At 42.5% G+C, this 25,322-nt stretch overlaps 1 protein-coding gene across 1 annotated transcript in view; it reads right to left on the bottom strand.

Moving 5' to 3' along the window:
- KMT2C (lysine methyltransferase 2C) overlaps positions 1–25,322 on the bottom strand; it is a 195,976-nt gene that overhangs the window by 132,524 nt on the left and 38,130 nt on the right. Inside the window, exon 2 of the mRNA XM_084279900.1 lies at positions 13,438–13,526. Within this exon, the coding sequence (XP_084136026.1) occupies positions 13,438–13,526 (89 nt within the window). The remainder of the gene's footprint in view (positions 1–13,437; positions 13,527–25,322) is intronic.

Genomic DNA, 25,322 nt, shown 5'->3' with positions numbered 1-25,322 from the left:
TCACACATCCATTTTATTTCTAGATAAACCCACGTAACTCTTCTCAGACACAGCAAAATTTAAGAAGTAGGAAAATACCCTTCACATCTAGCTACACCCTGAAATTGAATGCTTGTGAAGTTACATCCCCAGCACAGCATCCCACTATGAACTAAAGAAGGCCAGTAAACAGCAAAGAATGGAGCAGAAGGAAGACAGCCTTTACATTTGGAGTTGCAGTTTTAAAGAACCTCAGACCCCCTGCATGCCCTCCTGTGCACCCACTCTCTCATCCCTGAGCAAACTGCAGGGTGAGCCCACTCAGCTGGGGTGTAATAAACCTCTTTTCCTTCCAGGTTAGCTTTAACTTGGATCAATTCCCTACACTGGTTCATTCCTGACCACACTAACTCTATGCTGGCACAGGGTTGAGGAGGTGAAGGAAGGAAGGACGCAGTTTACACCAACTTAAATGTCATTTTGAATTGCATGAATAGGAGTGGGTTTTGCAGCGTCCTTTTAATTGCCATTCACTGTTAGACAGAAACACGTACACCTCAGGTTCACAGTGCCACTATTTGCCCAGGAACTTCGTTTCTGCTCAAAAACATGAAACACCAAGTCACAATTATGTGTGGAACTTCAGTCCCAGTCTCTGTTGGCTCTCCCTTTTGCACCACACGAGCCAGGGATTTGCCAGGAAGAAGGACCAGGATGTAGAGCAGTAACATTTGGTATTTCCACACTCTTCCATACTTTGATTTTGAAACCCCAATAGCAAAATTAACAGGACTCTGGCAGATGTTCTGTGGTGTATCCAGCTTAAGACACTACTGCCGCCTCCTGTCAGGTTCCACAGCTGCTACATCTGTCCCCACAGCACCGAGGAACTGTGCCTGGGTCGCACACCTCCTATAATTTCTAGTGAACCCAGGTTTGAGCTAAGAGGCCAAAGCAACAGATTTGGAAGATTTAAGCAGATGCAGTCACTTTCTCAAAAAAATAATTCAGTATATGTAGAAATATAATCAAATATTGCAAAGGATAAATGAATCAAGTGGAGAAATGGATGGGTTAAAGAATCTGTGACATGGGTGGGCATGCACAAAAACCTGTGACAAGCTTTTCATCAGAACAATAAAAGAGAAGAAACTCCTCAGAACATAAAACTGCACAGCTTGGTCTGTAATCTTGAAATAATATGACCGGTAGAGCACATCAAGATGAGGAAATCTTTCCTGTTTGATGTACAGAGATTGAAGTCAAATTATTCTTTAACCTAGAGTGAACTCATTTAGGAAGGAAGACAATGTCTAACGTTCAAAACCCCCAATCAAGGCATTTCAAACATAATGAACCACAGAATTAACAAAAAAATAATAAATTAAAAAGGAGTAAGGATTCCAGCTTCAGACTGGGTGTGCCAGATATTTATTTGGCTGGTGTGAACTGGAAATGCTCCACCTGTTTCAGTTAAGTTACTCAACAATCATACACCTGACGTGTTTCTGGAAATGTGAAAAATCTAAAAACTGCTACCTGTCCAAAAGCCAAATCACTCAGTAAGCCCAGTCCACCAACCTACCTTGAAAGAACAAAAAAAATGGACAATTATTCAACACTAAATAAATATCCTGTTAGGAACACATCCCTTGTGACAGCAAATGGCTCTGTACAGAAGACAGAATAAACCCAAACTGAACCCCAAACCCTTAAGTGTTTGGCACATCTGAGCAAACAAGGAGGAGGATTCCTTAAACAGGCATTGTCCAGCACAGCCATCCATAAGGGTCTGTAGTGAGTTTCCAAACTACATTGGATCTGAAAGATCATTTTGTCCCAGTAAACCCGAAATTTCTAAGTACAGCCTCAATGAAGAGCACAAAACTTAAGCACCTGTAAGACAGGCAGATGCCTAAACGCTAAAAACAAAACCCACAACAGAGCCCAGGACAACCACACGTGAAGCACTCAAGGAAAACCACCAGAAATTGTGGCCTTGCTCTGATCCGTCTTGACGACTTTATTTAACCTAGTTAAACCCTGCAAAAGGAACTCTGCTTTATTGTGTGCCTGCAGAAACTTTCAAGTAAGCAAAAGCCATTTACTCTTTGCCAGCTTTCATCTCATTATACATTAATGGGCACCCATTACACTGGAAAGGCAAAGTTCAGGGCTGCTAACTCATTCTCAAGAACTCTGGACTGTGTGAGAAGACACAGATTGTTTCACTACACATGACGACTATATGAGCTTACATCCTTATGGTGCTTTTCCCCCTGCTGTTTGCTTCCCTAGGAAAGAAGGGACCCAAATTATACTAAATGAGACAAACAACATCTCAACTGCTGTCTCTGCAATAAACCAAACTGTGTCTCAATATGCCGTTGGAAGACTGAAAACACGGTGCTCACCACACAGAGTGAAAACAGCGTTTGTGTTAGCTGGGAGTGCCATACTTCCAACTCAGTGAAAGTTTCCCAACAGAAGACTAAAGAAGACCAGAAGCAATGCATTTCATGTGTCAAACTCCTCAGAGATGGGACTCCAGCACAGGACGTCAAAGGGACGGCAGATACTCATTGCTGCCTCAGAGATGTTCTCAGAAGCATCTGGCACAAAATATTAACTGCTTCTCACTGTATTTAATGAACATGCATCAGATTTGGTTATGGTATCCTACTTTGAAGCTTCTGGGAATGAAGTAATGATGAATGATTAATAAATGCAAAGCTCATTTGCAGATTCATATATAAGGCTTTATTTTGCATCTTATTTTCATTACTGTTTCTGTCACAATGAAGATCTTCCCATGTATTGTGAGTTGGTGGGGCAACTAAGGATTAAAAAAAGCTCACTGTACAGTTACCAAATGTCTCCAAGTTCTTTTTTAATGTCACTAGTATTTACTAAAACATTAGAAAATACTAGAATCAGTCAGAGAATCATAGAATGAGTTAGAAGGGACCTTAAAGATCATCAAGTGATTTAGGTAATACTGTATTTAAAAAAATATATATTATTTGAAAATAATTACATCAATAACTCTTCCCTACCTGACTGATGAGGACAGAAAGACATCCTCTTTTTATTAGGGTTAAAAAAAAATCCTTCCAAGTACAAGGAGTAAAGTTCCTGTCCACACAGGCCACCAAACGGGCTGAGACTTCCATACACTTCACAACTCAGGTAACTCACAGAAACTTCACAGTGCCGAAGCTGGAGGGAAACCCAGAGGTCACTTTCTCTGGTCCCCCAGCTCGAACTGGGCCATCCAGACCCAGTTGCCCAGGACTGTGCTTAGAAAGTCACTAGGATTAGTAAACTTTACAGCATGTGTATTAACTTTCTCTTTTAATGAACACTTTCATGGATGAGGTGTACACACTGGGCTCTGGGTTGAAAAGGCAAGCCTTAGGCTTTATGTGATTTAAGAAGTAATGTGAAATTTTTCAAATGAGGGGGGAAAATATATCCCTACAAAGCATGTTTTAAGCATTCCAAAATTTCTCTTCTTAATAATGATGTTTATTCCTCTTTCTAGAGCAAAACACAGCAAATATTTGAAGATGATAACAAACAGCACAGACCACTCTCAGTTAATTACGTGGATTACCCACCTTCCTAATACTAGTTGGTCTCCTTGCTTACATGTAACGTTCAGAGTAACTGTTCAGAGTAACACATAACTGTGCTGACAATTGACTCTTTTCCTGCCCTAAAAATGTCTTCTCATACCAGAGTTGGCACAGAACCATGGGACACGCAGGTGGAGCCCTGGGTTCTGTGAGCCCATCTGCAGCTGAGGTTCCCTTGCAGACCACCACAGCACGCTCGTGGCAAGGAGGGACTGGTGATGGCTCCAAGGTTATTAAATCACCATGCCTTTCTTTGGGGATGTGAAGAAGCAACACCTACTAAATATCTGAAGTGTTATTTTGTTACAAACAATTCTTCTCTGTTTCCTAGTAATCCCAAGGGGCTTTTCTGCAAACCACCTGGGTACGCCCACATACAAAGCTCTAAGTAGGAGATCTCTGTGTTGGCTCTGCTGTGGCCACTGGGCAAAGTCACCAGCACATCCAAAAGGGGCTTGGTTTAGGTTTTTTTTTTTTTTAAATAGAAACTATCTTTAGAGTCAAAACCTGGAAATACAGGCAGAATGATCTTTACAATATTATGAGATAATAATGGGGAGGAGGGGGTAGATCAAAACATCTGTCACAAACATTAACTATTTTACTGTTGTTTACATGCAAGAAGCTGGTTGCTTAGCCAGCAAGGTCAGGACTCTACTGTCAGACCTACCTCTGATTTGGCAGCAACAAAACAAATGCCACCAGCTTCTAAAACTTTCACTAAGATGAGAAAGTTCTGCAGGTTGGAAAACACCACTATCACCAAAGGCACCCGGGACATTCCAGGGGCCTCAAACGTTTAAGGGAGATGTTCAACAAGAGGGGATAACATACTTTTAACCAGCAGATACAATTGTTACTTTTGCACAACAAAGGGCATCAGAAAACAGCTAACAAGATGAGGGGTTTTACACAGCCTCATAGAGGTCTAAGGAAGTACAAGCAACACCAAAATGCTCTGGTTTCTAGTAGCTCAGACATCTAAACACATCACATCATCAGCGGTATGAGAAGAAATCTTATCAAGGGAATTTAAATAATGACCTTTAAATGCCTGCCCAGCAGGATAATCAGCAAGTTTCACTCACTATCCTGTTAGGAACAAAACTAGATCCCACTAGTCTGAGTTCACAACTCCATTACTATTCAGGCCACAATTTAATAGAAACATCACCTCTCCCACCAGCACAGGAGGAATTCACGCTGGCCTCACATAAGACCACTCACATGCAGCAATCTGACATCCTCTAACTTCGAATGTGTAGGCTCCAGCAGCTGAACAGGGGGACAGACAGACAGACACACTGCGGCTAACCCGTCCCATGCAGATCACCCGCGACCCTTCCCACCGCAGCGAGCCCCACCAAGGTGTACCAAAGCTACAGAGAGGGTACAGAGATGGCAGCCAATAGCTCCCAACATCACTTGGGCTGGGCACAAGTTTGCAGCCACTTGTTCCTTCCTGTTAAAACCACAACCATCGGGAAGAGAAGTGGGTTAAAAAGCACTCTGAAGTTTGAGGGCCAGGTTAATAGCCACACGTAAGAACCATTTCTCCATGGACAGGCACATGATTTCTTTGTCTTAAGTTATTGCTGCAAAATTTTATTCACAGCAACAAACAGCAAAATGTACAATTGCACCACAAGGGTTCTGTTGGGGGTTTTTTGCAAGTGTTGTGTTGTCTTTTTGTTTAAAGCCACCACTTACCCATTTTCCCTATCCAAAGGACAGCACAGTGATTTACTTAATGCAACAGTTGTTAGATGGAGATGAGAAGAAAGCCTGTGGTTATTCTTTTTTGTACATTTCAGGGTGTATTTTGATACTTTTCATTCACATACAACTTTCCTTTGTTAAATACATTTTATACACAAAATAACTCTGTGCAAATTGTGTACCAGTTACAAAATAAAAATAAGGTTTTCAATTTAGAGCCATATAAACTATAATTTTGGTCACTCTAAACACAAAACACTGTATTATGGATAACCAGCTCCCAGTGATCCGCAACCAAGGAACTTCCTAAGTGAGGGCTGGCATCCAACAGCACTAATCTGATTATTTTTCCATTAATTTGTTCAGGTCTTTTTGAAACCCATGTAAATTCTTCCTGCCTAAAGTATCCACTACCAATGAATTCTATCACTGAAGTAGACGCTGAGTGCAACGGCCGCTACCTTTGTGATCTGAACATGACCCAATGTCCCCTAATTTCTGCATTGCAAAACAAAATGAATCATCATTCCTTGATCATTTTCTCTGTACCACTCATCACTTTGTGGGAGCCTATTAAATTCCTCCCCAGTCAGGTCATTTCAGGCTGAAGGCTTTTACCTTAACTGATCCCCGCGCAGAAGCTATTGTTTACTTCTTGTTGAACTCGTTGCTGGCCTCTCCTGTACTTTCCCAATCGCAGCTCCTACTTTTGGAGAAGGGGAAGCAGAACTGCACAAGGCATTTAACATGCAGTCATGCCACAGGTTGAAAAAGCAACACTAAAAAAAGAAATAAACCAAAAAAATCCCACCACCAAAAAAACACACTAATGCTTTTTTTCCCCCTTATTCCTTCGCCACTAATTCTTAGAATTTTATTTCCTTCTCTTATTTATAAAAGCTACTGCAATTCTCAGAAGAACTACAGTACTGCTTGTTCAGGTAACAACAGCTATTTGAGAGCTGACTTTTGTTTATACAAAATGAGGAAGGTGAGCAGCCCCACAGAGAAGGGCTTGGAGGTGCTGGTGGATGAGAAGCTGGACCCGCAACCCCAGAAGGCCAAATGTATCCTGGGCTGCATCAAAAGGAACGGGGACAGCAGGTCAAGGGAGGGGATTCCGCCCCTCTACTCTGTTCTCATGAGACTCCACCTACAGTGCTGTGTCCAGTTCTGAGGTCCCCTACGTAAGATGGACATGGAACTGTTGGAATGGGTCCAGAGGAGGACCACAAAGATAAGAGGGCTGGAGCACCTCTCCTGTGAAGACAGGTTGAGAGAGTTGGACTTGTTCAGCCTGGAGAAGAGAAGGCTCTGGGGACACCCTGCAGTGGTCTGCCAGTACCTAAAGGCACTGCAGGACTGGTTACAGGGACAGGCAGTGACAGGACAAGGGGCAATGGCTTTAAGCTGCAGGAGGGGAGATTTAGATTAGATAACAGGTAGAAATTCTTCCCTGTGAGGGCAGTGAGACCCTGGCACAGGCTGCCCAGGCAGGTGGTGGATGCACCTCCTTGGAAGGGTTCAAGGTCGGGTTGGATGGTGCCTTGAGCAGCCTGGTCTAGTGAGAGGTGTCCCTGCCCATGGCAGGGACTGGAACTTGATAATCTTTAAGGTCCCTTCCAATCCTAATCATTCTATGACCCTATGATTTTCCCCTTCCTGTTCTTTTACAGGCACTACTACAGAATTGAAGAGTCACTTCATTCTCTATGGTCACTCTGCAGCAGCTGCAGGTGGGTACCTCTTTTACCTCCCTGAGTAAGTTTATTTTACCCACTACTTTCTTCCCTTTTGTACCTGATCTGGAAAAGGGTTACCAGGGCAGATGCTTATGTGGACTGTGATTTATATGTGTTTATACCGTGATTTCACTTAGGTGGGACTGGGGTCTCAATTTCTGTAATAATTCTTCTACTCAAACAAAGAGTCAGCCTCACCACAGCATTACCAAAAATTAAGACAGGTCTAAAGAATTAAAATGTACACAAAACAGCACCACTTCCAGGCATGAAAGAAGTGTATAGCACACAAGATACATGCTAATATTTCCATTTATTTGACTGGCAATGACAATGTAAATTCCCTCACAGAATCATGGAATGGCATGGGTTGGAAAGGACTCCAAAGATCACAGAGTTCCAACCCCCTTGCCACAGGCAGGGCCACCAACCTCCAGGCCTGGATCTACACAAGGTTGCCCAGGGCCCCATCCAACCTGGCCTTGAACACCTCTAGGGACGGGGCATCCACCACCTCTCTAGGCAGCCTGTTCCAGCACCTCACCACTCTCTCTGTAAAAAAACTTGCCCTAATATCTAATTTAACCCTTTCCTTCTTTAGCTTTAGTCCATTCCCCCGTGTCCTGCCATTCTCTACCTTTTTTAAAGGTTGATTGCTTTCCTGTTTCTCTGCTCCCTTCCAGGTACTGGCAGGCTGCAATGAGGTCCCCATGCAGCCTTCTCTAGGCTGAGTAAGCCCAGCTCCTTTAGCCTCTCTTTGTAGGCGAGGTGTTCCAGCCCTCTTATCTTCATGGCCTCCTCTGAACCCTCTCCAACAGTTCCACATCCTTCTTGTATTGGGAGCCCCAGCTCTGAATACAGTACTGCAGCTGGGGCCTCAGGAGGGCAGAGCAGAGAGAGACAATCTCCTCCCTGTCCCTGCTGGCCACCCTTCTTCTGATGGAGCCCAGGATACCATTGCCCTTCCGAGCTGCAAGAGCACACTGCTGGCTCATGTTAAGTTCCTCATCCACCATGACACCCAGGTCCTTCTCATGATGTCACTAATGGAGCAGCAGCACCATTAAGTTTTAGTGCAATAGGGAGGTGTAATATTCTGGTTCCTTGAAAACCTACCTGTGATGCTCAAAGCAGAGTTTGTTACAAAAACTGCACAAACAATATTGAGTAAGTAAGCAAAAAAAAAATCTTTTGAAAAATGGTTCATTTCAGAAATAACCTCCATAATGAAATCCTCAATGAGGTTAGAAATTATTTGGAAATAATAGATTCCACCTACTCTCTACTCTCCAAATACCTGAAACAGTGGTATCAATCAAAAGCAAAAAAAACCTATGTTTTTTTCTTAATGCCCTTTTAAGTCTGCACAATGATAAATGTTATTACAAAGAAAGCCTGCACTAATTCAAAGGCAAGTATCAAATATCATCCTGTTATGTCTGTCTTCCTATTACAAACAAATTACCAGAACACAAAGCAAAATAGTAAAATGCTTGTAACAATAACAAGATACTTCAGTTCTGCTAATTTTTCCAGTGGCCAGACAGGCAGGAGTCAGCTGCCTAAGAAAAAAAGAGCTACCTCCTTTTATAATGAGTACAGGAAACATTAATTGCCTTAAAACATATTTAAATGCATTTTTAAGCACACATTTGCCCCAAACATGCATGGGCAAAATTTATCTATAGGCAATGTCCTCAGTGGTGTCAATTCTTCCTTTCATTAATTTTAAAAGTGGTAAGTGACATAGTGAAGCAGCAAAGGTAGCTGTCTGAAAAGCACAAAGTGGATTTTAAGTCTTTGGCGTTAACAAGTCGACATTTTGCCGCTGATTCACCCAAACCAGGACCTGCTCTCGGGTGTTTTGTCTTAAAATCATAGAATCTTACTATCTGCTGGGTTAGAGAAGACCCTTTAGATCATCGAGTCCAACCACAGCCTAACCCTGCCTAGCCCACCCCTAGATCCTGTCCTCAAGCACTTCATCTACACACCTTCTACATCCCTCCAGGGATGGTGACTCCACCACCTCCCCAGGCCAGTCTATTCCAGTGCCTGACAACCCTTTCACTAAAGAAATTCCTCCTGACATCTAACCTAAATAGTGGGAGGCTCTACTCAGTATGGGTCATACCACTGCAAAGGGTGACTCTATTCCTGTACTGCAAGATTTTTTTCTCTAGAAGAGCACTTTTCAGCCTGCTTCACAGCTGATGAGATTCTGGATGAGTCCTGAATTCTGTGGCAGCCTTTCCATGGATGACTCTCCTCCACTCAGGTGGGTTTGTTTCTTATCCTACTCTGCTTTGCCCAAAGACAAAAGAGGACGATTAGGGGAAGACTGATCTTCAGGGAGTTGAGGTGAAATCCAACAAGAAATCAACTGCTCAGGCACTGTCCCTTGGTCTTACAGTAATGTTACCAACAATGACAATGCAGGCAAAAAGCTACTGATTGATAAAATCATCCAGATTCTTTTATGTATTATCAATTCTGAAGTCTCCAGACACCACAGGGAGGTGTGGGGATGCTATGAAGTACTATTTAATTTAAGAACTGGTTGACATGGTACAGATAATAAACAGAATACCTGATGGATTTACTCTAACTTTCCCAAGAGATTCAGCAGGTACACTTATTTCATTGCTCTTCTCCCAGATCAGTCTGAAACTCAACATTTCTATGTGACATAGGGACAGAAAAAAATGCAGACTCAGCATGAGATGGGTATTTTACAAGTATTCTCAAAAAAAAAAAAAAGAGAGAGACAGAACAATCAATAACCAAGAAATCAGCAAGAGACACAGGGCCAGTGGGTAACAGGGAGAAGTCTACCCTAAAACTGACAAGAAGATAAAAGTCTAATGTTTAGGTAGAAGCAATTGCCAGCACCATTTTTCAGGAAAAAGATGATTTAGCTTCAACAGGTCTTTTTCCAAAATCCAGAATATCCTTTTTCCAATCCTGACTTCCCTTCTCCTTCCACCCTTAAGGTTTCTATGTTCAGCTACAGCAAAGTGAACACAGCACTTGGCAGAAAACGGGCAGGGCTCAGAAATTGCTGTAGTTGGCGGGGATAATAACCCAGCCTGAAATAATCAGAGCAGCACACAGCTTACTCTGCTCTGCTTCCAATTCTGCCTCTTCTTACACATGAGATTACAGCAGTTTGTTAAGGATAGCAATTTGTTTTCAAACTGCGACTAGGATTACAACAGCCGTGCCTTAGCATTACAAAAGAGCCACTTCAGGAAGGAATTTTGCACCCCCTCCCCTTTTTTTTTTAAAAAAACTGTGTATTTGTGTCAACATTACAAATGGAACTGATGAATGTTGAGCACTTACCCCCCCCACCTTGTTTTTTTTCCCCATAAAAGACCTGACAGCTGGAAAATACCCCTTTAACTCTAGATGAGATTATATGGGGTACCCCCTTTTCCCCCGCCCTGTAAGGAAAATTCTCATTCCTCCTGTATTCCTCCCTTCCCTGAAAGTAGAGCTTGTTAAACTGAACACAACATTAATAACACAGACTTCTCTCATTTTACAAAAATTAATTCACAAAAGGATATTTTTCCTACACTCCATCAAGAAAACAAAACAGAAACAACCTCCCAAGCCCAAGCAACCAAGAAATAAAGCCTTGCACAGTGAAAGAATTCCAGATTATTCTCAACACATCAGTCAAACAATGGAAAACAAGCTGGAGATTTGGAGACTCAAGAATATGTCTGAAGTTGCACGTCAAGACGTTGAGATGAACTCATTTTGAGTTTTGTAACATTGCTATACTGTGGTCTGGTTTGACAACTACTGCAGCAAATTGTTGATTTTACTTTGTTTGCAAGAAAACAAAGTAAAATCCTTTTCAGTCAAAGTGAAAATTCATAAACTGGAACACAAATATACTTCAACTTGACTAAAGCAGTTTTACACGGAGCACCAACCCAGGATTACTCCTTCTCTCTATTATTAACACAGATAAGCTCCTCGAAGACGTTTTAGAGGCAGCAGCCTTTTCAATTAATATGATTAAACTTCTGTCGAGTCACACGGTGTTCAACTTCTAAAGTAACGTAACTGCAATTCTGTCTCTATCAGCCTGCTCAGGACAGTAATGCTCTTTCATGTCTCTTCTGCTTCCCCCTGTAAAAATGGGATTTCAGACCTATGTAAAGAGCACAGTTTGCAAAACCTTGTAGGGCTTGGCACTGGAGTGATGGTGCATCATTTCCAGCAACAGACCCAGCAGAGTCTCTGTCTATCAGCATTTCTAGCAGTGTTCCACTGCTGCCTGTACCTTCAGACACAAGCATCAGTCCTCTGTGACAGCCAGGATGATTCTGATGAAGGATAATGGGGACACTTATCTATATGCACTCTTGGAGCCTTAAAAATCATTATCTGTGTCCCTCTCTCCTCCAATGTAAAAACTGCTCTCAGATTTCTGTTGAGGAACTTTGTTAATACTGACATGTAAGGCCAAAAAAATACAGCTATCATTAAATTCCCTGCACAGTGCTGTTCTAGCAGTTGTTAAGCTTGAATTTCTTTGGCTTTTTTAAAAACATATTTAAAATTTACAAAACTTACACCACTTATAATCACACTTTCTGTCTCTTTCCCTGATTTTCATGAGACTGTTTCTACCATGGAGGTTAGGAAGAGTAATAAATGGAATATAGGACACAATTAGAAATAGCCTTCCTTTTCCTTACTTTCTTTTTCTACAGTCGAATACCTGCAACATTTTCTCTCTCAACTCTCATAACAGGATATTACCTACTTCTAGAAAGTGAAAAAGACCATCCAAGCTCACTACTACCAGCACCTTTTCATCAGATGGAATGAAACAATGCAATATCCTTATATTAAGCTTTAATCTAGGCTTCCTCCATGAACCACTAACTACACTTAAATTCAACACAAGTCGTGACTAAACCCTCAGGACACTCCCCAAAGCCGAGGGTCTCAAGTACAAACCCTTCTCACCATCCCTCACCATTTAGCAAGAAGCAAGAGACCAGCATGTCCAGTCAGAAACTCATGCTCCATCCGCCTGAGAATTTCAGTCTCCTCTTTTATGGCTTTCACCACCACAACCACATTCTTCTGTGGTCTATATAATATGTTGCTGCAAAAATGAGCCTTTTGAAGTCCTCTACTTGCTCTCCATGTCAATCTACACTAAACACAGGCTCTACCTCCTTTACTCAGCAGCTATGAGAGTAACTCCACAACTCCCTTGACTCAGCCAGCAGTTCCAGGCAATCGCTGCCCTGACCACCAGTTTCTGCTGTCAGCGTGGCTATGCTTCCTTCCACTTGGCTCCCATGTAGGGCCACTTAATTAGATTTATAAACCCTTTCATCTCAAAGCATTTTTAAGGCTTATTTCTGTCAAAACGACAAACTTCCGCCAGTTGGCCATGGCTTCATCTTTCCTGGCAGGTTTCATCCCTCTACACATATTCGGTCCCTGGTTAAAAACAGGCAAATGGCTACAGACATGTGCCTGGCAAAGAGATGACAGTTCTTCACCATGGCCTTTATCTTGTGTGTTAGCTCATCTGCTCATCTTTTTAGACTCTTAACCTGCCAGAACAGAAATCACACACTGTGGTAACAGTACTCGGTCCAGTACAATGAGATCCCTCTGGTAAGGGAAGCATTTGGGTACTATCACAACAAATATTTACAAAAGCAAGAACAGAGATTTATCCCATTTCCTAAGCTGCAGTATCGCAGAACCACAGAATCCTGGGATCTCCTGAGTTGGAAAGGACCCATAAGGATCGTGGAGTCCAACTCCTGACTCCACACAGGGCCAGCCAAGTCAAAGCATGGGACGGAGGGCATCACCCAGACACTTCCTGAATTCAGCCCAGCTCAGTGCTGTGACCCCTTCCCTGAGGAGCCTGTTTCAGTGCCCAACCAACCTCTTCCTAGTATCCAACCTAAACCTCCCCGTTCCCAACAGGAAGTATTAACGTTTGGTTATCCCTTTCAAATATAATCTGCTGCAGTTAGCTGAAGATACAGGTCAAGAAGTATTCTGGCAAGTATTCTAAAAATAGCAGCTACTGATTCAGGGCTTTTATTTTGTTAAGATACAGACTTCCAAAATCAGAAGTAAAAACACATAACTCCACTGTGAAGGCATTCCCATTAGACTATTTAAAAGCAATAGGTTCAAACAGCTTTAATTAATGGAAGTTTAAATAGGGTGGGGTTTTTCCTGTCTGCCCAAATGCACATCTCGTACTACAGTATTTCTTGTCTACCAAGGTCCTGCACACTTAAATGCATTTCCAGGAGAGAAGCAATAACCAGACAGCATCAATACCATATTGTCATTACCTGTTTCCACAGTGTTTTCTGTTTCTGCTGCCTCCAAACCATCCATACTGTCTTCATCCTCCACTGCAGTTTTTCCTCTACTCCGAGGCCTGCAAACATAAGAAGAGAGAACTCATTTTAAACTGAAACCACTTCTACAATTTGAAAGCTTTAAATTTATCCAGGATTTAAGTAATTTCATTTTGAGGGATAATTGTCAGCACAAAATTATGTAACGTTTAAGCTACCCGTGATTTGAGTCTTGTAGGCATCAGAAGCTTCACCCTTTTTCCTGCTCATGTTCTCAACACACACTTGCAGCAGCAGTTGGCCCCTTACGTTTTTCTGATTATTCTTACAAGAAAAACTGTAATAACAAGCTTTTACTGATCGAAAAACACATTAAATCAGAAAGATCTTAAGATAAGAGCATCCTGTTTGGTCCACATAGGAGACAACTAAAGATAGATACGAGACAACACAATCCAAAACCTGGCCAGTAGGTACATACACCATAAAATAGACACCAATCCATTCAGAGCACCCTTGGAAGAAATCTCTACAGCATAACAACGGCACTAATGCACTTCAATTAAAACCTGGTTTATTTCCAGCAAAACAAATATTTTGACACATAAAATAAAATGTTATGAGAGACGACTTGACGTCATCACATTAGAGATGTCATCATGCGAGCACAGCACACGCGAACTACAACACCCAGCAGATTTGTTTCAATTTCAGCTGAGGCTGTCAGAAAGCAGACAGGTTTGCCCAGCTAATTCCAGCCTTTTCTTCCTGCCCTGGTCTCCAGCGACTATCGTGGTGGGCTGTTGAGAAGCCCAAGCGTCCAGATTCCCAGCTGTTCAGCAGCCCATTTGAAAGGGAGCCAAGAGCTTGGCACCTCGCCTCCCAAATTTTCAGGCTACTTGGCAACCGGCCTGGCGTGCTGATGGAAAGCCTGGGAGACCCTGGGAGCTTCTGATTCCAAGTACACAAATTCTGAGAGGTTTGGGGCATCTCAATGGTTCCAACATCCCAGAGCTCCCAGGCAACCATTCATTCACCCAACCAACATGCCTTGAATCGGGAGGCCACGCAGGCCAGCACACAGGCACCTCACTTGCCCCCCTTGACAGAAAATCACTCCGGTTCCTCTTTCACAGAGGACTGAAAGGTTTGGGTTTAGTTCTATGTTGGGGGGGGGTGGGGGGGGGGGGGTGGGGGGTGGGAAGGGAAGTTTTAGGGGGGTTAAGTGATTCAATCATTCCAAAACCAGCATTTCCTTTTTTTTTTCTTTTTTTTGCACAGCCTGTTAGAACATTTAAATCTATCCAAACTATTTCTGCAGAACTAGATCTGCTAAATCAGCTACAAAATAAAGTCTATCGTGCAATGCTTTTGGTTCTCATGGATCAAAGGGGAGCAATGCTTTTGGTTCTCATGGATCACAGAGGATAACGTGCATGGAATTGGAACCGTATTTTGAGACTGTATGTGCTGCTCTCCTGCAGTGGACCAACTGTCTTGGGCTACCTGACAAGACAACCCCTTCAAAATTGTTTTGGGACCAGATTTGTTTCTATGAAGGAGGAAAAGAAGTAGTAAAATGAAGCACAAGCCAAAGCCTGGGAAAAAAGCTCTCAATTTAAAAAGCAGCCAGGGAGAAGAGGACAGCGAGATGAAGGACTTTTCTGGGCATCCCTATGCAATTTGTTCAGGGCAATGCTGAAAAACATGGGTAACCCTGGGGATACATGGTCATTCTTCCCCTTACCTGCTTATCCATAAGCAGTGACAGCAGGCAGGTAACACAAAATCACTAACAGCCACCTTAGACAAGGTGGAAGCCCATATCCCCTTCAGTTATTTGCCAAGTTTCCAGTGTAGTTTCTTAAAACCCAAGTTTCACATATATTTGAACCAGATTAAACCACAGAGTGACCAAAGAAACTGTCTTATAGTCCTCCCTTCAACCACCACATCAGCCCACTCCATGTACAGAGATCAGTGCCCAAAGGTGGACAAGCTTCAGAATTGGGAAGGATGTGAATGTTTCTCAGGAGCACCTGAGACGGTCACACAGATTTATTCCCAACAGCAAATGGCTCACCACACTCACTGGGACAGAATAAGCTCTTCGAGCAAGATCACAAGATTAGCAAGAGAAAGGCACCACACTTCCAACACTTAGCACTGCTGGTAAGAAAGCTAAAGCACTGAAGTATTAAATTTCTTACAGTTCTTCACAACATCCCAGCACATCAGCCAGCACCAAATGAGAGGATGGGAATGCAGGTAGTAAGTGAAACCACTTCCCTTGGTGCAGGAATGCCCAAAAGCTTCACAGAACACAGAGCAGCTGAACAGGGATTAGGACTAAATCTTATGCCAATTATTCTTCTACCAGCTACCCATCTGCAACACAGTTACACGTTCAGACTAAATCAGAATTATGTGGACATCACAACAGAGGTAAATGGTAACTGCTTTCTTCACGAGCACCCCATTGCAGTATTCTCCAACACAACCCTGGGGTGAGGGACACTGGACAGTGGAAGATGATGATTGTTCATGTTATTAAATAATTTACATACAGCTTTAGATTGTCTTTTAGAATAACATTTGATGTATTAAACACTGAAGTAACTTACAAAGACTTTTTTAAACATTTTGTTTAAACAAAAGCAGTATTCACTGCTCAAACTCCCTACTGTATTTTAGTAACCTATTTAACACTTAGGAAAATCAGAGGTTTCAATTAATTAAATATAATTGCTTCTTTCAGCAAAAGATATAACCTCATCTCATGTTTTCTTGCTGTTCCCCTCCCCCAAATATTCTACAAAAAGCCTTTGTAATGTCGTGCAGGTTTTAAAATAAAACTGAAGAAGTGGAAGGAAAAATACCAGACTTCTTTTTGCTGGTTACATTCATTTCACAATCATCAGAAGAGATTTTACAGCCTACAAACTTATGCTTGGCTTCAAGAAAAAAATAATTCAAGTCCCAAAACAGTGAAATATATACTGTACACCCAACTATAATTTACAGTTTCCAGAGAAAAGCACCATTTGAAAAGGCCATACAGCGTATCTAACCATTGCAATCAACATTCGTAGTAATAATGGATTTTTCTTAATGTGATTTTCATTAAGTTTATACGTTTTATTCAGTAGCTTTATACATAAAGCTTGGCTGGTTTATGTAACACCAGATTTTTCAGCTGACAAACCCTGTGTATTTTTCATGTTTCTATTTACCTATTCTGCTCCCCGTTAAATAAACTGGGAAAAGCAACCTGTGCTCTGTTCTCCTCCTGGGACCTGACTTTTTCTTCTGAAGGAGGATGCAAAAAGGCTGTGAGGGCAAGATACTACCCAGGCCAGCTTTTTTTTTTGCCTTAAATCAATTATGCATCAGTCTGTGACTACTCCCCTTCCCTCACACAAAGCCAGAGCCCCAATAGCTACACTGAACTTTATAACCCCAGTTCTGCTTTGGATCTCAAAGCTCAATCCCAAACCTTCTTCCTAGGAGAGGTAACTACGCATCACTGCAGAATCTGCTTCCAGCAGCAGGAGCAGGGAACAGAGAGGAGCCCCATCTCCTACAGCCTGCAAACCAAGAACAAAATGTACAGGCAGAGCCTGACCAGTACGGGCTCTACAACAAAACAACAATAAATATTAGTCAGTGCAACAGGCAGTGGGCTTGGTACGCAGGCTGAACTGCTGCCAAGGGTTCCGCCATTGGCTTTCTCACTTGCCTTCTTACAATGGAGCTCAGTTCAGAAGGGGAACACAAAAGCACGTCTATTTATGTTTCAAAAACCAGATCTGCGGAGAGAAACGTAACCACTTTAAGTGTCTAAAGCACATTCAGCACTTCACAACACAAACTCGACAAAGGATAAGGCCACTTTTTTATGGGTCCAGGACTCCAGTCAAATATAACTACTGCCTACAATAATTTTACTCACACTTGCATAAAATGGAGTCATTTATCTAAATCCTTTGTGACCCACTCCTAAATTTGTTATCAATTAGCTTTCTCAGCTAATGCCAGTTATTAATCTCCATCTTTAGATACGCCACAGTCAACAAAAATCTTGTCATTCTTCTCCAGGTAAGCAACTAATTAAATGGAGCCCACAGGAAAGAGTCCAGCAAAACCTTTTCCCAGGCTCAGCAGAGCACTAGGTACTCCCTCGACTCGGAGGGATGCTTCACCAAGGCCGACTTTGCTAACACAGCAAGATCACCAGGCACCAGAACAGCTTCTGCTGAGCTGCACAGAGAGCAGCCCGGATGCACAATGCAGGGAGGGAACAGAAAAAGCCTTCTTCACCTGCAGGAACCGGGCCACGGTTGGGGGTTTTAGGTGGGTTGGGGGAGTGAGTTTGCTTGGGTTTGCTTTTTGTTTAAAGGTGACAGCAACAGCAGTGTAACCTGACAAGTACAATGTAGGTCAAAAGGACACCTTGGATCTTATTCTTTCTACGAGGTGATCAGTAACGAGGCCACAGGTCAACATCTCCTGGACCCACATGAAATAACTAACACCGCTACGACCCTGGGACGTCTGTCACTGCCAGGATGCAGAATAACCCAGAAGTTATTGCCAGATACCAGTTTCTGCAAGTTCTCTGTTAAGTTCCTCTACCAATAAAAATCAGGTGACAATTTCTTCAGACCATCCATCAAGACTACCTTACTAACCCAGGGCATTCTGTTTCAGACTTCGGAGAATGCGTACATAGGAACCACCACAGAGTTTCCCTCTCTTTCACAAATGCCAAAACCTCTGGATCCTTCTGGGGAGAAACCACCTTCCTTCCTACACTTTGCAAAGTGCTGAGCGCAGTGATGGTACTAAATATATAACACAGGGCCAATAACCTTAACAAGCGGTGTAACATCTGGGATACAGTAACATCCCAAACCAGCACAGATGTCTTGTTAAATGAACATCTGTCCACAGCCTTACCCTGGAAAGATGGTAAAGGAATGATTTATAAAAAAAGGCTCAATTAGTGCTCCCGTCAGCGTGACCGGGTAACGAATTCACCTTCACACAGCAGTTTCACACGTGCAGTCTTTTCAAGAACCTTCTGAACAGGGGTCCCAAGGCACGTGCTCCCGCTACTTCTGCGCCCTAGGTCAGGAGCACAGCCGGAGAAGTTTAGCTGTGCTAAAGCACAAGCTACAATAGCTGAGGTTCAGCCAAGTAGCCCCATGCGAAAGGAACCATGGCAAGCAAGGAACAATCAATTCACAGAAGTATCTATAAGGAAGGGGGGGGAGGGACACTCCTCCCCCCTCCCCCCCCCCCCCGAACACTGCTTTTCCATCTAGTCTTTATTAAGTTGAGAAAATTCAACATTCAAGTCTCGTTAAAATGAGCAACAAGGCTCTGGAAGCAAGGCCAGCTAACTCATATTAATTTCAATAGCTCTGAACACTAGCAAGCCTAACCTAAGAACTATCATAGTGACTTAAGCCTCAAACCAATTCAGATTTAAAAGATCCTTAAGGATTTATTTTCTTCCATACATTATAAAAAAAGAACTCAGCATGTACTTTCTTCCAATTTACTTCTTATATTAGATATATGCATATTAAAGGCAGGACCCTGGCGTATGGAAAGATGTGCAACAGAATCATCACAAATGATGTGAAGGTAAAAAAGAAGCTGACCTGTTAGTAATAGAGAGAAGTGAAAGACTGCAGGAAACCATTTTTATTTGACATCTACAGAACCTGAGCTATTACAACCTCATTACAGAGTTTGCTCAACCTTCCGTTTCATTATTAAAAGATCTCAAAAATACACTCTATATTGCCTATTTGTCTCCTGGTATAATCAAAGGTAAGTGTGTACTTACTATAAATCTATGATTCTAATTTATAAAGCACAATCATCTTATCATAAATTATTACATCATAAGGAAGTGACCGAGCTCATGTTTAAAACCAAACACTGCAACTTCCCACCCTGCATCTCCTTCGACCAGTTACAATCTAAAAGACATCATTCATTCAATCAGCATTATTCATTTCACCCAGCCTGTAGTGTGTTTGGAGCTGAAACTGGTTTTACATCTTTATGCTACACAGTTACCTCTAAGAGCACCGAACGCCTGAAATAAAAGAAAGAGCCATTGAGATCAGGGATGTCTGAGACAAAGCATAAAACAAACCCAGCCTCCGCTCCACCGCTCTTTACCTCTCCCAGTACTCCCCTCAGAAAGGAGATCTGCCAAAGATTTCCTACCCTACTCAATGAAATGCAAACAGAGGTCTTGTAAGGATTATTTGTACTGCGTGTTGCAGGTGCAGCTTTGCTTCCATCATGAGAACGGCTGCTGCTGACAGAAGTTAAGCAAAGACAAGGCAAACCGACTGATCAATGTGTTAGAGCTAATTTTCATTGCACAGGTCTAATAACCATTCCAAGGTCAAATCAATTAGTGCTTTTAAGTAAATGTGAAGTTTGGGTAATCTGTATTTTCAACTGCTCTTGCAGAGTTACCTGTACTAAGTAGGCTCTCAAGCCAATACTGGAGCAAAATCACGTTCCATGGGAGATTGAAAAAAGGTAAATAGACTGTCCTGCTGGCAGACAGCTGTCAAAACTGTCTACCTAAATCAAGAGGCATTATTACTGTAACAGGAACACCACTTGGAAAATCTTCTCTCAAATCAGCTTTGCAGAGGAGCACCCAATCCAGGAGCCTGGCACTAATCTGTTGGGTGATGAGATTGGTCTGGCCAAAGCAACTCCTTCAGCGTATTCACTGCTCAGTTTGAGATTGCAACTGCTCTTTTACAAGATCAAGCAGATGAAGACCAAAATACCCAAACTGAAACAGAGCCTAACTAACAAGACCATGAAATCTTCTTCCCAAATTGTCATGCAGGAACATCCTCAGCAGGTTGGCGAGACAAACAGGGAGCATCACAGCTCCCAAGGACCGAACCAAGAGGATTCATTACCACTAACAGTTGGAGAAACATAAAACAAACTTTTTACACGAGCTCATAAAACACCCATGAATGCACAGCTCTGCTACAGACAGTTTCAGACTGAAACATCGAGGGCTTCTGCACTGCAGCGTAGTTCTGCATAACTTTCTGTGGTACCATCACATGAGAAAATCTGCTGTTAGAAGCATGAAACCAGGTTGCCTGACCTACACTTATGGACTGTTCGGATTTGGAGACAGTTTGAATGAGAATGAGAAATCATACATAAAAGGCTTTCAGAATTTTCAGCTTTTCTTCATGCTTTTCCAAAGTGACTGTTTAGACAACTATAAATTCTGTAAGCAAAAATTACTTTTAGTCAAGTATCTGTCACGTTAACTGGGCATCAAAAACTGCTACAGGCCTATTTCTCAAGAGCTCCCTTCCCACTGATAGGCAGTCTCATTGTCTGGCTTGCAGGTTTTAGTTCTCTAACACAAAACACACTACAACTGTCGTACATGTGTCAGAAATAATTATATTACAAAGCAATTTCTGTTGGAATTACAACTTTCCAGCACATTATACATTTGCAGTTTTGCAAAATATACATCCTTTATGGATCTGTTCCCAATGCACTTCACCATCAGAACAATACAAACCAACATACCAGAATTCAGCACTTGACTTGCATTATTTTTTGAAACTTTTTCCTGGAACTAAATGAAGACAGATCTTTAGGAGCACCAGCAGCCACAGGCAGAGCTGTCAGTGTGTTTCCAACCCCAGCTTGATCCGTTATCTACTCACCTGGCTCCAGGCTTTACAGTAACTATATTCTTATGATTCCTCCTCACAACAGTCCATGTGAGGCTCTTCAATAAATTTCCTGAGCAATGCTTATCAAGACCACTTAATGATTCCACACATTCTGTCTTCACAGGCAAAGAGAATTAAATGGCAACACCAACAGCAGAGAGATCACAGGCATTGTCTAAACCACAGGTCACCGAACCTTGCAGGAGTTTCCCGTGTGCACCTGCACCATCAAGCACCACACTGGTCCACACTTCTGCTTCCTTTAAGTAAACAAAACTGGATCGAAATATGTTACTGCATCAAACACTGTCTTTTCTTGACAGGGAGCGTAAGCATCCACTTCCACCAGCACAGAGGATGTGTTTCTCCATGACGACGGCTATGGCAAGCTTTAGCTACTCCAATCTTTTGGCAGCCATGATGCCCAAAACTAATTTTTTTACCCCCAACGAGACCAAGCTCAGGTCTTTTTTAAGAACCAAGAATTAGGCAGCTACTTGCCCTTTCACACGCTGCAGGGTTTGCTGGCTACTCTATTCTGAATGACGGTGGTGATACAATGGGAAGGGCTGTAATTCCTATGCCTGGTGATTTCAAGATCCCCTACATAAAATTCAGCGGATCTGAGTCATCGTGCATGAGAAACAGCTGCCAAGTACTTGGAACTTGGTGGAAGTTTTGGTCTCTGTGAACAGATTTTTGTAATTTTAGCACCATTAATTAGGAGGCATTTTCAAAGATTTCCTTTTGAAACTTTGCAGTCTGCTGGAGCCTTACCACAGAAAGATTGTGCAGATTCTCTCAAAATGCATTTGTCTGCTTACGGTAAATATTCTCAGGGGATGTATCAAGCACAGGTGCAGGCTGTGCTGCTGCCATGAAACCCCAACACACACACTGCAGACCTACACCAACCAAATCATCTAATATTGATTTTTTTTTTGGTCAAAGACCTTTTATACCCAGCAAGTACAGTCTGCATATAATGATCACTGGTGGCCCTGTCTGTGGCAGGGGGGTTGGAACTGTATGATGCTTGGGATCCCTGCCAACCCAGACCATTCTATGATCATAAAGGGTTCTAACCACTGCTTTTATTCATTGTTAATTCTGTTAGGATACTCCAAAAAGGATGCAAATATTCAACTCTCACCTATTTTATTTATTTATGACAAACTAGACCCCACTCACAAAGCATCGTTTTGAGAGGTTTCCAGATCTTACATCTCAGTCATCTCAGAACATCTCATGCTTTCTCATGTATCGTTTGTCCCAAGTCAATTTTACTCCTGTCTTTGGACCTAATAACAAACACCTCTTCTAGCAGATTTTTGGTGGGTTGACCCTGGCTGGAGACCAGACACCCACCAAAACCACTGTATCTCTCCCCTCCTCAGCTGGACAGGAAAGAAAATAGAGCAAGAGGCTCATGGGTTGAGGTAAGGACAGGGAGATCACTCACCAATTACCATCATGGGCAAAACAAGATAGAAATTAATCTAATTTATTACCAAGCAAAACAGAGTAATGAGAAATAAAATCAGATCTTCAAACAACCTCCCCCCACCACCTTCTTGCCAGGCTCAACTTCATTCCCGATTTCTCTCCCTCCCCCTCTCCAGTGGTACAGGGGATGGGGTCAGTTCACTACATTTATATGTCCTTCCTCCTCAGCTAATGTACGTTCTTCCTCAGTGTGGGGTCCATCCCACGGTAGGCGGTCATCCACAAGCCTCTCCAACATTGGTCCTTCTCACTGGCAACAGTTCTTCATTAGCTGCTCCAGCACAGGTCCCTTCCACAAGGTGCAGACCTTCAGGACCAGAGTACTCCAGCATGGGTCCCCCACGGGGGTCACAAGTTCTGCCAGTAAACCTGCTCCAACATGGGCTCCTTCTTCCACAGGGCCTGCCAGGAACTTGCTCCAGTGTGGGCTTCCCACAGAGTCACAACCTCCTTCAGGACATCCAACTGCTCTGGCATGGGTTCTTCCATTGGCTGCAGGTGGAACCTCTGCTCCACCATCACCCTCCACGGTCTGGTGGGGAACAGCCTGCCTGCATGGTCTTCTCCATGGCTGCAGGGGAATCTCTGCTCTGGCAGCTGAAGCACCTCTGCCCCTCCTTCACTGACCTTGATGATCTCACTCCTTTCTCTGGCTGCAAAAGCTGCCACTATTTGTTTCTTTTCCCTTTAACTCTGATATCCCAGAGACACTACCACTGCCACAGCTTGGCCTTGGCCAGTGGTGAGTCTGTCTTGGAGCCAGCTGGCATTGACCTCGTTGGACGGGTGGGAAACTTCCAGCAGCTTCTCACACAAACCACCCCCGTAGCCTCCCTGACACCAAAACCTGTGCAAAGTCAAAACAAGACTATATGGAAAATAACTCCATTCATTCTTATGCTTTTGAGATATTTCTGATCCCCCTCTCCAATATCACTAACACACCCCACCTGCCTGTCCCTCAGATAGGTGTTAGAGGATTCCCTGAGAAAGGTGTCCATCATTTTACAAGTCTATGAACAACCTACAGCAACAGTACCAGTACGCTTTCCTATTGCTGCCTCCAACGTGTATCTAAGCTCTAACTAGAAGGACCAGGACACGAAAGGAATGGAAGTACCCAAAGTGATGTAAATCACCTGCTTCTATGCAAGATGCTGAGCTAGAATGCATAAGGTAAAATTCCCTTAATAATACCCAAATTAATTGAGGCACGCATGCAAGAAAAGCAGATCCTGTACGCTCACTGCAGTTTGTCATTACAAATCTAAGATGGATTTAGACAGGAAAAAAACACAACAGAAATGAATGTCATATCACCACATAGCTTTTCCATCTGTTAGCACCCTTAGTGCTCCTTATAAAGAAATGCATTTTTATTTCAGATAATGTCAACAAGTATTATGAAATATTTTTCTTTCAATAAAACTGCCAAACCTAGGAAAGCCAAAGGGAAAAACACAGGATCTGCTCGCTAATTAAAAATCCATTAAAACTTATTCAGAAGACTTGGAAAACCTCAGAAGAATAAGAATAGACCTAAAAGGAAAATGGGTAATGTAATCAGACGGGTGTCAGTGTAAGTTTGTAATTCACATGAATTGTTTTTCTTGTAATAAAATTGTTTTCAAACTAGAAGTAAATCCTAAAAGCCAGATCATGGAAACTATTTTTATACCAGAGTAAATAAAACACTGGAAATACTATTGTGAAATATAAACAACACCACCAGCAGCATAATAAGCAACGCTCTGAGGTGCAGTCAGAACTAATACAAGTCTTCAAACACGTTTAAAAGCTTCTGTATAAACAGATGTATCAATCTCTAGGGGCACAGGTAAGGCAGAAATGCTGCATTCTGCTGAACAGAACTGTCCACCACTTTCCTTCCATCTCTGAAGAGGATTCTTCTCACCTGGAGGCATAAATTTGCCCTTTGACAGTTACAGATAGGTTACAGAGATCACACAAAATTGTAACAGGGAACCACTAAACTTCTATTCAAAGCACTGCTAAATTATCACCTTTAACTGGGACAATGATCATTGCTTTACAGCAACGTTCTCAAAATTTTACCTCTCAGAGACCACTGCAAACTGTAACCAAGCTGTTTGCTGCATTTTCTTCACACCAGTCTTCTGCCCGTTAATAATAAATCTATGAATTCACAGTATTTATTATTATTATTATTACTACTCCCTCTTTAATATGTCCTTAAATTAAAAAAAAATAATTATGAAATAAAAAGTTATGTCAATAAATAGATGGGTGTTCTAGCACTTAATGCTAGAGGAGTTCTCCTACTTGATCACCATCCTCACACCCACCCCCCAGCATCAGATGAGACCAGGCTGTGACAGAACCGCTACCCAAAGAATGATCTACTGCTCAGCCTACATCATACGATACAGGTCAGAGTTATAAACAAAATTGTATCTGTGTCACACGATAGGGGCACGGATCCAGCGAACCTTGTTACAGCAACTACTACAATGGAAGTCATCCAAGAGGACTAACTGATACCTCCAGGTCAAGTTCCTTTGAGGCCATCACCCAAGGACACACAAGCAGTAAGCTTACTCCATTTGCTGCACTTCAAGTTGCAAAAGGTCC

The sequence above is a fragment of the Gallinula chloropus genome (genome assembly GCF_964237585.1).
Source record: "Gallinula chloropus genome assembly, chromosome: 2".
Lineage (NCBI taxonomy): Eukaryota > Metazoa > Chordata > Aves > Gruiformes > Rallidae > Gallinula > Gallinula chloropus.
Note: the sequence above shows the minus strand (reverse complement) of the source record. Positions and strands in the feature narration are given on the sequence as shown.